Here is a 15,252-nt window from a genome sequence, read left to right as displayed (position 1 = left end):
CTCTGTCTGAGAGTGTAACTCTCAGACAGAGGTTAGTACACCCAAAGGACAAGACACCAAGACCCAAACAAAGTAATGTTGTTTATGCTATACAGTGCCAGGAGAAATGCAAGGAACTGTACATTGGGGAAACCAAACAACCTCTCCACAGAAGAATGGCACAACACAGACTCTTCGGGTCAAGATTCAGCAGTCCACTTACACTTAAAGGAAAGTGGGCACTCCTTCGAGGACAGCCAAGTAAGGATACTGGCCAGAGAAGACCGCTGGTTTGAAAGGGGTGTCAAGGAAGCTATCCTTGTCAAATTGGAAAAACCATCCTTAAACAGAGGTGGTGGCCTGAGGCACTTCCTATCACCCACATACAATGCAGTCCTCCACTCCTTCCAACAGCAAAACAAACATCCACACCATTCCAGGAGACCCAGTGACTCACCACCATGTGATCCAGCAGACAAAGGGGAGACACCTCAACAGAAACTAGGTGAACGACCCAACCAACGACCCTGCTAACGACTCTCAGGTGACCACCCAGATCATTAGCATGCAAATGGTCCACAGGGGCTATATATTTTCAAGCTCTCTCCCCAGCGATTTCAGAACTGAAGAAGCCTTCTGGATAGAAGGCGAAACGTCTTCAAGAGAAGAAACCCAGTCCAGTTGACAGAAAAAACTACCTTGGATATCAATCTAATCCTCTTTTCCAGCACCCTGGCATAGACTTTCCCAGGGAGGCTGAGGAAAGTGTGGAGGAAGGAGGAAGTGTGATCACCCTGTAGTTGGAACACACCCTCTGGTACCCACTCTTGAAAATGGTGACCACCACTCCGGTCTGCCAGTGCAAAGGCACTGCCCACTATGTCCATGCAATGTTGCAGAGGCGTGTCAACCAGGACAGCCCTACAACATCCAGAGCCTTAAGATACCGGGCAGATCTCAATCAATCAATCAATCAATCCATCAATTCAATCAATTCTTATGTATATAGCGTCTTTTACAATCAAAATTGTTTCTAGGCGCTTTACAGAATCCCAGGGCCTAACCCCAAACAAGCAACAGTGGCATGGGAAAACTCCCCTTTAACAGGAAGAAACCTTGAGCAGGACCAGACTCATGTAGGGAGACCCTCCTGCTGATGGCCGGCTGGGTAGAGAGAGGAGAGGAGAGGAGAGGAGAGGAGAGGAGAGGAGAGGAGAGGAGAGGAGAGGAGAGGAGAAGAGAGGAGAGGAGAGGAGAGCATTTCCCAGTGGGGTGACAGAGGCCTGTCAGGTGATCATGTTTCTGGACCCTGGCAGCCTTGGCCTATAGCAGCATAACTAAGATGTCAACCTAATGATTAGACGACCCCCTAAGTATGATAATTTGTCTGTCTATGATAGTAACTGCAACTACAGAATTAGTGATAATAAGCTTTTTCAAAGAGGTAGGTTTTAAGCCTAATCTTAAAAGTAGAGATGGAGTCAGCCTCCCTGACTCCATCTGGACAGGGAGCTGGTTCCACAGCAGAGGGGCCTGGTAGCTAAATGCTCGGCCCCCCATTCTACCTCTAGAGACTCTAGGGACCACAAGTAGACCAGCATTCTGAGAGCAGAGCGGTCTATTGGGCTCGTAAGGTGTCACTAGCTCCTCCAGGTAGGATGGAGCTAGGCCTCTGAGGATCTTGTAGGTCAGAAGAAGGGTTTTAAAAGTTTTTCTAAATTTAATGGTCAGCCAATGAAGAGACACCAGTACAGGAGTTATGTGATCTCTTTTGTCAATACCTGTCAGAACTCTGGCTGCAGCATTTTGCATCACCTGAAGGCTTCTTAAAGAGACTGAAACACCTCAAACAGGCTGTTTCTCTGCAAGTGCTCCAGTAACTGAGTCACCACCACCTTCTCTAGAATTTTAGAGATAAAAGGAAAGTTGGATATCGGCCTATAATTTGCTATTACGTCCGGATCCAGTGATGGTTTTTTAAGCAACGGCACATACATAATCTGTCACTAAAGAACAATTGATCTGGTCCAGGATAGATCTGCCTATCGTTGGTAAAACATCCTTCAACGGGTGTGTTGGGATGGGATCTAAAAGACACGTGGTGGTCTTGGATTTCTGAATAAGCGATGACGCCTCAGAAAAATATATAGGACTGAAGGAGTTTAAGGGCTCGTTGGAGACCCTGTATGTTCCCACAGTCAGCATATCTGTTGATGGTCCAGTTGTTGGGATGGCCTGGTTAGCTTTTTCTCCTGATAGCTAGAACTTTATCAGTGAAGAAGCTCATGAAGTCTTCACTAACGGAAGAAGGGATATGTGGATGTAAGACATTGTGACTCTTGGTCAGTTTGGCCAGAGTGCTGAGAAGAAACCTGGGGTTATTCTGATTTTCTTCAATTAAAGAAGAAAAATAAGCTGTTCTAGCCTTACGGAGGGCCTTTTTGTAAACTGCCAGACAGTCTTTCCAGGCTAAATGGTAGCAATCTATTTTACAAGAATACCATTTCCTTTCTAGTCTTCGCACTTTCTGCTTGAGGGTCCTAATGTGTGAATTATACCAGGGGGCGCACCTCCTCTGATGTACTATTTTCTTTTTCAGGGGGCAACAGAATCAAGCGTGATTCTCAGTGAGGCTACTGCACCTTCAGCAACAGAGTCGACCTCTGCAGGACCAAGATTATAATGATTGATTCCTGGGAAACACACAGTGGTCCTGGGATCAACGCAGGGATCACTTCCTTAAACTTAGCTACAGCATTATCTGAAAGACATCTGCTATAGTAAGACTTTGTTCTGAACATAGATGAACCCTTAATCATAAATGTAAAAGTGATCAAAAATGATCTGACAGGAGTGGGTTCTGAGGAATCACTGACACATGGTTTACCTCAACACCATAAGTCAGAACTAGATCTAGGGTGTGGTTGAAGCTATGAGTTGGTTGGTTTATCTGCTGGAGGAAACCAACTGACTCAAGTAATGAAATGAAGCCATTTCTAAAGCTGTCATTTATAACATCTATATGGATGTTAAAGTCTCCAATGATAATGACTTTGTCCGTTCTAAGGACCAAGTCAGATAAGAAATCAGAGAACTCAGACAGGAACTCTGAATGTGGCCCAGCAGGGGGCCGATATACAACTACAAACAGAAGTGGCTTTTCTGTCCTCCAGTTCAGATGAGTGATGCCAAGAGTCAGGCTTTCAAATGAACTGGAGCCATATTTTGGTCTAGGATTAATTAATAACTTGGAGTGATAGATTGCTGCCACTCCCCCTCCTCGACCAGTAACACGAGGAATATGATAATTAAGATGGGTAGGAGTAGATTCATTTAAGCTAACATACTCCTCCTCCTGAAGCCAGGTCTCAGTAAGACAAAATAAATCAATGTGATGATCCGCTATCAGGTCATGCACTAACAGGGATTTACACAAAAGAGATCTAATATTTAACAGTCCACACTTAATTATGATATTAATTTCTCCAACTTGTGCTTTAGTTAAATAAGATTCTGATGATGACCGCTCCCCTGTTCTGTGCTTGGTGAACTTTTAACCGTGGAACAGAGACTACCTCTATAGTGTTAAATATGTTATTGTTGGCAGATGAGGTTTCTATGGAAGCAGCAGAGAGGTGTGTAAGACTACAACTCTGCATCCTGGTCTGGACCCTGGATTGTCAGGTCACTTTGGGTCTAATAAAATTAGCCAAATTACTAGAAATGAGAGAGGCACCATACACCGTCTCTCCTAATCAGACCATGTTTTCCCCAAAAAGTGCTCCAAATGTCTATAAAGGCCACCTGGTTTTCGGGGCACCACCGTGACAGCCAGCGACGAAGCGACGACATGCGGCTAAACATCTCATCGCTGGCCAGATTGGGGAGGGGACCAGAGAATGCTACGGAGTCCGACATCGTTTTTTCGTAGTTACACACCGACTCCAAGTTAATTTTGGTGACCTCTGACTGACGAAGCCAGGTGTCGTTGGCTCCGACGTGAATAATAACTTTACCAAATTTACGTTTACGTCTCGCCAGCAGCCGTAAGTTTGCTTCTATGTCGCCCGCTCTGGCCCCCGGAATGCACTTGACTATGGACGCTGGAGTCGGCTTCACGTAGCGCAAAACAGAGTGGTAGATGCGGTTTTTCCACTACCTTCCAGGCTAAAAAAAATCACTGTGCAGACTTGGATTCCGCATGTTTGCAAATTTATACAGCTCAACTAACGTTGATAAAATAATGCCCCATGTTGTTCCTGGTGCTGAATATTGAATGCTTTAAAAATGATGTTAAATTATGTAAATTAGATTTAGAGTCCTTTTTATTGTCATTTAGTAATTAACATTACAGATGGTGCCACAGAATGAAATGTGATAGGACAGCTCTTAAGTGGCATTGGGGAGTTGAACCCACACACCAGCAAGTGCAGATGTCTATTAAGTCAAGCTGCGTTCTATTGAGTGCAGTGAGACACTGACGTTACCAGAGGACACAGGTGTTCTAAATACGCAGGTCAGACAACAGGTTTCTATTTCATGTTGGTTAATGTGCAAGTTCTATGTTTTACGTTATGTATTAGTCAACATTATGTTTATTGACTGTAGTTGAAAACAGCTGAAGAGATCCAGCCAAAGTCTTTCTATGGCCTCAGACACAGGTAAGAAAGACCCATACTTAACCCGATAGCCTGCCATGTTTTAAAATAGATATTGTTTTAATTGTGATTGTGGAACAGTTTCAGAGTTTGCAGAGAAAACAGGGAGCCTGCTAGCTGAAGACTTGTCCCAAGATGAACAGGTAACGTCTAGCTTCTGTTTACTGTGTGTCTGTTTCCAAGGAGCTCTGATAATTTTTGATCCCACACAGATATCTGAGACCAAAGTGGACAGCTTGTCAGAAAAGATAACACTGTGTAACACAATTTTAAAGGATTTAAATGAGCTGAATGGCATTTTAGTGGTGAGCAAATTTCTTTCTCCTTTTTAATTGTGAATTACTGAATTTGAAATCAATACTGGTTGTGTTCCACAGAAGAAATCTCTCCAGGATGTGTCCTTACCAAAACTCAAATGAAAAGTACTGCAACACATTTGTCATTTTTATGTGATGTATATTTAAATAAATGAGAAACTGTAATTGTAAAACATTACTTTTGCAATGTTTTAATTATATATTGCTCTCATTTCAGAGTTACATCATTTATATGAAACAAGCATAAGAAAATGCTTATAAATTCTTAAATAAAAACAAACATACTTTTGAATAATTCCTCACTCTTAGGGTGTAAAGACATTCCTTTGGAAGCATATTTCACTCTATTGAAATCAAAACTTACATTTGAAAAATCTCAGTTTCCAACATCATTCTGCCTTTAGATTCATGATCAAACCATGTGCTTCCAAACAAATGTCTTGGATCTGTTGACATTCAATCTGGGAAAGTAAGGAAAAGTATTGAATCTTGCTGTTTTTACTGATGATCCACATGTCAACTTATAAAGCGTGAAAGGCAAAAATTGCAAAGTAAACAGTGTGGAGAAAAAAAATGAAATATTTCACACAAAGCACAATGTATAAACCACAAAAAGCTGTATGTATTTGACCAAAACTAATTCTTAAAACAGAATTGCTCACTTGCTTCAAACTGCAGTTGATTTGTTTTGAAGAAAATCTGTGTTGCAATGTTTCAGAGAAATAATCCTTAGACAGGCATAAATCTAGATTCACACCAAACAGACAAAAGGTTTCATAGATGGCCACTAAAAAGTGACCTTTGCCTCTACGTTTGCATACAAGGTTCTAGCAGGAACTATTTTCATGGAGATGAAAACTATCTTGAAGTTGATACTTCAAATATAATGCCACACTTAAATTGCGTAGTTCCATAGGATGCATGTTTGAGACTATATATCATTAAACTATCTTCTGGCAGTAACTGAGCCTTCACGGGGATTTCTATTAGATGTAACATACCAGAGCCTAGATAAAGTGATTTGCATATGGGAATACTACAGAAATTTTTGCTCTTGTACACAAATAATTTTCATGTGTCTATAGGTAAGTTTTCTGATTTTGGTGTCAATCTTTCTTTTGAAAGTGAGCTTAAGGCTCAACCAACATGAAGGCAGGATGGCTCACAGACCAATTGGTCTGTGAAGCCAAGATGTTCTATGGATTAGACCATAATACCAGTCCTGTGTAAAACACTTGAATTTTTAAAGTTTGAGTGCACAAATGCCCAGCTGCAATAAGTTTCCAATTTAAAAAACAAAACACAAAGGAAATTGTGGATTCATTGAGTTATTGAAAAGTCTATAAAAATACAAATTCTATTACAATCTACAACTCTTTTAAATGCTACTTTACAGCAGTTGTATTGAAAAGTGTATGACGATGCTGTACCTCTGCCAAGTCAGTGGACTTAATTAACATGGTAGTGTGCAATAAAGTGGGGAAAAGTGCAGCGAAACAGGGCTATGGCCAGAATGGGATCTCTTTGTTTTGTTTAAAAAAAAAAAAGACAACTTAGTTTTACAATCACAACCAGGATCAGCTATGACTTGATGCATTCCTGAGAGGGTCACAACTCTATATGTTGTTAAAAGTAGTAGCTTTCTTGTTAAATCGTTGCAGGACAAAAGTAGAATTTCCTTTGCTGTGCAGTGTGCCTCTTTTCACGCATGCTTTTAGCAATACTCAAATTTGGGAGAAAAAAATTAAATCAGTAACATAACTTTAAAATATAGTGATTGAAATATATTATAGATTTGTTTGGAAAAAAACAAGACTCAAGCATTAAAATAAATTAATGTGCAGTTTTAAAAGTGAAGTCTCAGGCAACTTAATGATGTATTAATTTCACTTAAACCAGGCCAAAGTGGTCAAAGGTTGTTTTTTCGGAATTAGACAAATTAAACAAAACCCAAAACTCACATTTTGTGGACTGTACTACTAGTAAATGCTGACGAAATCACTTCATATTGTATTACATCTTCACGAGGAGCCAAGTAGAATCACTTGAAAATTACATCTTAAACTAATGTTTGACGATGGTATACGGGCAAATCCTCTAGTAGTCGTTTCATTCCAATAATTTGCAGAGAAACTTTACATACATGAGAACCTGTATTACAGTAGAAGCATACAGCCAGGTTTAGTTCTCCTGCTAAGGCATTTGGCCTTCGATCCAGGAAAACAGAACTCTTGAGTCATCGGGGTTTGGGCACCACCTAATTGTGTTTACAATATCATAGTGGATATTAGGGGTTTCATACACGAGTTGGTTAAGAACAAACAATGCATTTTTCCCTGCAATACAGTATTAACTATGCAAACTCTTTTCTTTTCCCCACATACAACAAAATTTGACAAAAAATGTGTTCCAATGCCAACTTGAACGGAAATAACTGCAGTTTCAGAAGATCAGTGCCCCCGCAGTATCGAGAGAGAAAAGCATTGCTGAAGAATGACTACAGGTGTGGAATAGATCGATGCTTATGGGAGAGTAGGTTCAATAAACTAACACAAAACGCCAAACTCAGATCAGCTTTTGTAAGCGTTGCAATTGGTGGCCATGTTGATGTCTTCGGCAACCAGTAATAGAGCCTCAATGTTGGCAGCTGCTTCTGGATTCTGCAGGGAGAGGAAGTCTGACACGTCCACATTGGCTAAACCATCAGATGAAGGAAAGATGGTGGCAGTGCTGCCCACCACTGTGGAGAAAGTCTGAGCAGACGAAGAAGAGTGCGCCCCTGGTCTCATCTCACCCACCTTAGCGGAAGATGCAGGGAAGCAGCATGACGGTGAGTTGGCTGGGTTATGTTGAGGCTCTGGGAGCTGTGACAGAGGGGAAGGAAGTGGCTTTGATGTATATGGCTCCTTTTGGGCTGACATGCTGGAGGAGGAACTCTTTGAGTTCTTTTCTTTAGCAGAATCCCTGCAGGCACACTGGCACTGACAAGATTCCTCTTGCTTGATGATGATGACAGGCAGACTAAGGCCAATCTGTTGGACCGAGTTACCTGAAGACAAAAACAAAATCTATTTTAAAGTTAATGTAGTACTCAACAGCTTACAGTGAAGGACTAACTTTTGGCCAGGATGCAATGGTGGAGGGGGTGTTTGTTCCTCCGTAAACATTAGATCTATAAAAACAGTTCTTTAAAATGACAAATTGAGTTTAACTTCTTTGTACCAGATTAAATTCTCATTAATTTACCAGCATTTCCTCCCATTGGTATGGCTGTCGTAAAAAAAACCTTTTCAACTTTCGGAGCACCTTGTTGCTGTGAGCAAAAAAGAGGACAGATTGGTTGAATAAAAAGAAGATATCCCTTCACGTTGTAAAATTTTCTATAAAGGAACGCATTACTCACTGCTTGTTCTGCATTCTGCTGGCTATTGGCAGCAGTGCTGAGGATCCACTGGAGATTCTGGTCAGACATGACCAGGTTGGGCTGTAAGAGATTGTGAGTGGGAGTAACAGTGTAGGTGGCAGATGTGGTAGGGAAACTGGCACCAGATTCAGGAACAGGGTGGTTGACCAAAGGCACAGGTTGAGCCACAGCTGCCAGAGTATCTGTTGTTGCTGCAGCAACCAGAGACACTGCATCAGTGCTTGCTGTTGTGGCGGTCAGCACACTGGCCACTGGAGGAGGAGCAGGAATGGGTGGTTGTAGAGAGGTGGTCCGGATAGTACTCTCTTTATGCTGGAATGTGGGCGAAAGCGACACATAGTGCTGGGGGCTGATGTGGTTTGGTGCTTGGACAGAGGGCTGTTGAGGTCCAGTTAGTTGCATGAAAGGAAGAGCTGGTGTGGAGTTGACAGTAGCTGTGACAGAGGCAGAAATGGAGGCCTGAGAAGAAGGATTCTTACTCGGCTGGGAAGGACCCTCCATGCCCTTACTTGTGTGGGTAGATGAGGCGGTAGGATTGAGAGAGAAAGAGATAAGAGATGAGGCATCGGTCGCAATAGGCTTGGTAGAGTTCTTGAGGCTGAAGGTTTCAGCAAGGCTCTCTGAGGAAGAAAATAATCAGTCACCAAAAATATTTAATATAATTTAGAGTTTCAAGGTGTACTGACCTTTTGGATGAGCATCATCTTGGCTGAGACTATTTTCAGGACTCTGAAACATGCGCTCAAAAATTTTCACAGGTGTCATGTTGTTAAGGTCCAGATCTTGAGCCTGTGGTCAAAACATAAATAAATTGCCGGTATTCTTTTGTTACACATTTAAAGAGAAAACCTTCCCAAAGGACCTGACACCTTATTCACTCCACTTTTTCCGAAAGTAGTTTTTTAAACGCTGTAGTTTCTAAAAAACTTACATTATTAAGATTCTCTCGTAGCTCTGAGTCTGTAGAGATGAGACTTAAATCACTGAGGCATAGTGAATGATTTGCATCCTGAAATTCATAAACAAGGAAATCAGAAAATATCTGAGCAAAAAACAAAGAATATGATGCAGAAAGGGTGAAATTACTAACTTCAGAAATGGGATGGGTCAGGGTAACAGTAAAGGGCTGTACTTTATCATGGCCCCGTATGTGACTTTTCAGACTGTTCTGACTGCTAAAGGTCTTCTCACAACCATCACTGGGGCAGTTGAATGGCTTCTCCCCTACAGAAAGTGTATATACACATTAAAATGAGAATACAAAGAAATTGTACACAAGGGTTATGAAAGGGTAAAACACTGAATTAAATATAATTTAGATTAAATTTTGGACTTTTGGAATATTATTCACTTACTCCAACTAAAAAAAACACAGACACTGCAGACCTCCAAGGAGCTCATTTCCCCACATTTGGTGACATATACCCATATTATGGTCTATAAGCAGTAGTAATACAAGGTTACTTAATATAGTAGATTGCAACCCCCAGGCTTTTAATACCACCTTTACCTATACCTTTGGAAGATATAAGGTCAAAGTCCCTATTTTTTACCTGTGTGTGTCCGTACATGTGTTTTTAGGTGATGACTTGCAGCAAAGGCTTTGCCGCAACCGTCATGGTCACACCTAATTCCAAAGACAAACAACAGAAAAAGTTATTTGCAGATGCACTCAGGCGATGCATTTTAAAGACAAAGGACTTAAGTCCTCAAAAATAAAGCCACAAGTGTGATCGTACCGGAATGGCTTCTCCCCAGTATGGGTGCGAATGTGCTTTCTCAGGTCGCTGAGTGTAGTAAAGTACTTGGTGCATCCCTCTGATTCACAGTTGAATGTCTTGCCTGTGTGAAGCCTCTGGTGTGCTTTCAGTCTACAGACAAGCAATTGATCATTAAAGACTAAGCTTGTTTTTGATGGAATTAACTGTTTAATGGAAGACAACATTTTCCAACCACACAAAGCACCCACAAGAAGCAGTTTTTCAACTTAGAAATGACATGAGTCTATTAACTTAAAAAAAAACCCTAGAGATTATGTTGGTGGTCAAGATGCGGATGGCAGTGGTAGCAGAGCTAGTGAGCTGGAGATGCTCAGACAGCTGACTCTGTAGGTATATGAACAATCCCTGAACAGTGGGATTTCCTATGTGTCACATACTTGGCAGATGGGTTTCCATGAAAGATCACGTAGCTACATCTTTGATTTACTTGAATGAATAAAGTGTGGAAAATCTCTGCCGTTCAGAGTTCCATCTCTGGGAGATCTGTAGGAGTGTTACGGGAGTGGACAAAAACTTGGCTCTGTTTTATGCACATGCAGCCCTGAAGCTTCCACAATGGCAGCCTGTTAACAAGCTGTCAGTGACAAAATCATGCCAGAACATGAAAGGCAAGGTACATCAATATCACCGACTAATTTAGCAGGACGACACAGGATACCTTTCGTATTACAGGCAAGGTTGGGTTGCTGAAAAGACCCTTTTCAATCTGGGACATCGGACAAGGGCGACATGAATTTCTTGCACGGTGAAAGTAGCTCAACAGATGTCTAGTCCTGGAACTGTATTCAACTGGTCGTTTACGGACTTGCACCACTTTTGCTGCGCTGATGTTTAGAACAGATGAGGTCCGATAGTGGAGATGAATGATTTTAACCAGGTACCATTTGTTGACCTTTTCTAATTGGTTAATTTTTTGGGGGGTGGGGGGGAAGCAGGGCTCCTGGAGGGGCTAATATGTCTGATGGAGACAGATTCTCCAATTGCCATATCCTTGAGGCCCTGCCCAGTTGAGCACAGGTTGCTTTTTATAGAGGCATGCTCCTCTTCATTTTTGTAGCAAGGGTTGTCAATTTGTATGGCTCGCTTCACCTCTATGAACGTCTCCTCCTTTTCAGTTTCTGAGTGAGGAAAATTCTTTTTCTTGGTTTAGTGAGACAGTCAGACATTGAAGAGTGTTGTTTCTTCCAAACTTTTTCCATTTTCAGAATGATGGATGTTAGTGTGCTCTTGAAAACCTTCAGTGGGCCAGAATGTTTCCATAGCCTTCCCCAGGTCCAAGGCCACCTGACACTGATACCTCTGGTTATTTTTTTTTTTAAAGTATCCTACCCTTTGGTTTATCTAAAATAAATGATATATATTTTCATTCCACTAGGTGAAGAATTGCAAAACAATGCCAACATTTGACGTTCATTTGTTTCACACAACATCCCACCTTTTATAAATTAGAAAAAAAAAGAAATTCTAACCTGTATAAAGTGTTGAAGGCCTTCTCACAGCCTTGCACATCACACTCAAAGGGCTTCTCCTTGGTGTGAACGCGAACATGAATCTTGAGGCTGTATGAAGTGAGGAAAGCCTTTCCACAGCCCTGTTGATTGCATACAAATGTGTATTCGCCCCTGTGTGTCTTCTGGTGGGTACGCAGGTTCCCTGCCGTGCTGTAGGTCCTGGTGCAGCCTTCAAACATACACTTGTAGCGATTAACCTAATGGAGGAACACGAGGAGGAATGAGAACCTTAACATGCTTAAAATGACCTCTACTGGACATTACCTGGAACAGGACTCCAGACTAACACCTTTCCCTCATCTCAGGAACATAAAAATATGTATTTGGGACAATAAATATCCCCTGGGATGCAGTCAGAGCAAAAAGTTGTTGTTTTTTCAGGATGAAACTTCTTGCAGCACAAGGTCCATACACTAACAATAGACCCACAAAATCAACAATAAAGAGAGGAACACAGAACTGTGTCACACTATTTTACCAGACTTCAGTTTTTAAAAGGAAAAGCACCTGGGGGGAATGATGTGGCAAGAAATTAAATCATAAGGCTATGATTAAATCACTATTCCCCTGCCAGTTTAGCTACGGGGGGGGGGGGGCTTTTCTGCCCTTTAGCTACAAGACAGCCTGACTGACAGCTCTGACATCTCTTTGGGTGTCTCCCAGTCTCTCTCTCTCTCACACACACACACACACACACTACAGTCCACAAGACCTCTCAAAGTCCACGATTGCCATTTTAAAGAAAGATTTATTTCTGTTAGTGTTCTCAAAGACTTGAAGGGGGTTGAAGGGGGTCAAAGGTTGAAGCCTGGGCCCAACATGCGAGCTCACAAGCAATAGTTCTCAGCCAGACCATAAAGGGGAAATAAAAAGGCTGTGGACTGGCCCGATCCAAGTTATTAAATGTTCTCAACTAGAATATGTTCTTACACACACTGATTCTTTATGTTTAATTGTTTTTCTTGTATACTGTTTAAAATGTATTAATGTAAATATAAATACAATTTTTTAATTCCTGATCCCGATTAGTATTTTTATGGCAATAACAATAACAAAGCCAAAATTAAATCAGGACACAATATTTTTGCGGATAACATACATTAAATTTGGGAGTTTGTTTTTATTTGTGATACAATTTTTTTCTAAACTAAAGAAATGAAAATGCTAAAGCTAATAAGCCAAACTTTAAAGCAGATTTAAAGCAGTTATTTGGTAGCTAAACCTCTGTGCTTAGTCACCATGTAGCACTGCACAGCACTCTGACCGTATCAGTGTGACACAGTGAGTGTGTGAAAGCATTAAAAGAACTCTTTGTTACAAACTGTGCTCATCTACAAAACTTACTTGCAGTTTGACGCTGTCTATCATTATTTTTTAGCCTGGTACTTCGCTAAACGGTCTATATTTGTATGAATAAACATAAGTCACAACAACCTTCAGGTCCACAGTTTGTTTAAAATTGATCATTATTAGGATGAAGCTTGAAAAATACAATGTACATTCATTCCGACTCCTCTTCAACTGAAAGTTTTAAATATGAAGGTGGAAATGTTCTTTACACACATCACAGTCAGTGTATAGACAGCACGAGTGTCTTAGTCAACTTGGATTATCAGCCTTTTTTCAAAACCATAAGCTGAAGCATTTACAAACTGGACAGTAACAGTGATCCCGCACATAAAGTAATTACTTCCCCAAAACAGAGCCCATATTGACATCACATTCTTCTCTGACAATTAAAAACAAACCAAACCAAACTCCTAACCATCTGCATTCTCACTTAAGAGTCGTAGTAAAATTGGGAACTTGCCTCTCTTTGCTTGGTCTCTGGGCACTCAGAGTGTAGGGTGAGGGTTGCTCCCTCAATATTACGAGGCATGGGAGTGGAACCTGGATTGATTGTAAATTGGATCTGGTCTGCAGAAATGGTATGGTGTACGTAACCCTGTGACATGCCATCAGGGTCATTGATAAAGGTGAGGGTACCCTCTTCCTCATCTCCATCCCCTTCACCTTCGGTAAGGAAAGTGACGCCATCGTCCTCCCCTCCACAGTGACCTTCCTCTTCACCCTCCTCATCCAGGCGGATTGGATCCCTTTCAATGAGCACGGTGGTGCGGTCGTACAACCGTCCAGAAGGTGATGAAGTCTCAGGGATCAGGTCATCACCTTTGCTAAAATGGATCTTGTCATCTTCTTCTTCCTCATCCTCCTGGTCCAAGTGACCCACCTCCACCTCAAAGTACATGGGCACCTCTGAGTGAGGGCCATTCCCACTCATGGTCCCTGTTGCCTCCTTCCTTTCCAAGCAGGAGTGCACACACTCTTGTTACTGGTTAAGGCTGGACAATAATAAAGGGTTATTGTTACAGTCCATCAGTTATCTTAACCCTTCTGCTTGAAATAAACAAATTTGCTTGATAAGGAAATTCTAAAAACAAATTTAAAAATTAAAGCTCTAAAAATTGGCTGCAGTGTCACATTATTTTGGACGTAATACGTGTGGGATATATATTCTTGGCTCTTGCTTCAGATTATTGACTTTTGCTTTTGAGGATTCTCATTCCCTGAGAATCTGACCCTCAGTCTTTAACAAAGCAGTGAACGAACAGGTAATACGTCACATATAAAAATAAGAGTGGGAGTAACAGCTAAAAATCAGCATTTTGCTTTTCCCATTGATTAAAAATTCGAAAGATTAGCATTTCAATCATGAGCTAACGTGTCTACAAATGACCACTCCACACTTGCCACCGCTAGCTAATGTTCTTGGAGTGGCCCGACACTGTTCAACCCCTTGACATATAAAGAATTAACATTTAGTTATTTATCTCACGTCATAATGAAATAATGCATCACGCACGTAAACTGCATGTTTGATAATGCGTTCTATTACCCGCTAGCGTTAAATACATTAACACATCATTACTAGCCTTAAACATGATGCTAGCATGTCGCTTATATAGTCAGTGTTAATACCCCAAAGCTCAACCCATATACAAAATTGTTGCACGGAAGCTAGGGTCAAACCTAAGTTTCTTTTCTTCTCATCTTTAAGGGCTCCACTATACGAACCTTCGTTCATGACAGAGAGCAATAACTTCGTCGTATCCCCATTTTGCTAGCCGCAATTTAGCTTTCCCATAATCTAGGCAGCTAGCTATTTAATGTCGACAATTGCCACCGTCTCTTCGGGTCAAATATAACCAGTTTTTATAATACGCAATAACAAACCGGGTTTGTAGTGATCAAACTTAGCGACTGAAAAATAAAAAAGTCAAATCATATTTACCTGTCCTAAAGTGAAATTGCTTTATGTTAACCACTTAGTCGGTCTCCAATTCTGGATACAAGACGTCATAGGCTCGTAATGAATTATGGGAAATGAAGCTAATCTTGCATTTGATTTATTCAATGTCCTTTTCATCCGTATTATTCATACGAACAGGGAAACCTCGATTTATAACAATGTAGCACATTTGATAAAGTACTAGCATGACTATTGGGAGGGATACTGAAATCTCTGTTCTGTGTATAATAGATGCAGACACATGTAATTCAGTGCTTATTTCTTAAATAAAG

The 15,252-nt window shown here is 41.1% G+C and overlaps 1 protein-coding gene and 1 long non-coding RNA gene across 10 annotated transcripts; one reads left to right on the top strand and one right to left on the bottom strand.

Annotated features, from left to right (window-relative positions):
• The first annotated feature begins 4,346 nt into the window (after positions 1–4,346).
• On the top strand, positions 4,347–5,132 carry LOC105418522 (uncharacterized). Its single transcript, XR_965704.2, has 5 exons — positions 4,347–4,495; positions 4,588–4,640; positions 4,719–4,780; positions 4,850–4,942; positions 5,015–5,132. It is a non-coding gene; the product is annotated as an uncharacterized lncRNA (long non-coding RNA).
• On the bottom strand, positions 5,130–15,181 carry mtf1 (metal-regulatory transcription factor 1). Of its 9 annotated transcripts, XM_029838175.1 has the most exons (14): positions 14,963–15,181; positions 13,481–14,012; positions 11,629–11,867; positions 10,118–10,249; positions 9,932–10,005; positions 9,469–9,602; positions 9,310–9,387; positions 9,065–9,167; positions 8,888–8,998; positions 8,358–8,812; positions 8,201–8,267; positions 8,072–8,126; positions 7,753–8,022; positions 5,130–7,614 (listed from the first exon to the last, which is right to left on the bottom strand). In XM_029838175.1, exons 2-14 carry the CDS (start codon positions 13,949–13,951, stop codon positions 7,452–7,454), a joined length of 2,352 nt encoding a protein of 783 aa, XP_029694035.1. In that variant the 5' UTR covers positions 13,952–14,012; positions 14,963–15,181; the 3' UTR covers positions 5,130–7,451.
• Between the last annotated feature and the right edge of the window lie 71 nt (positions 15,182–15,252).

The sequence above is a fragment of the Takifugu rubripes genome, chromosome 7 (assembly GCF_901000725.2).
Source record: "Takifugu rubripes chromosome 7, fTakRub1.2, whole genome shotgun sequence".
NCBI classification, from domain to species: Eukaryota; Metazoa; Chordata; class Actinopteri; order Tetraodontiformes; family Tetraodontidae; genus Takifugu; species Takifugu rubripes.
Note: the sequence above shows the minus strand (reverse complement) of the source record. Positions and strands in the feature narration are given on the sequence as shown.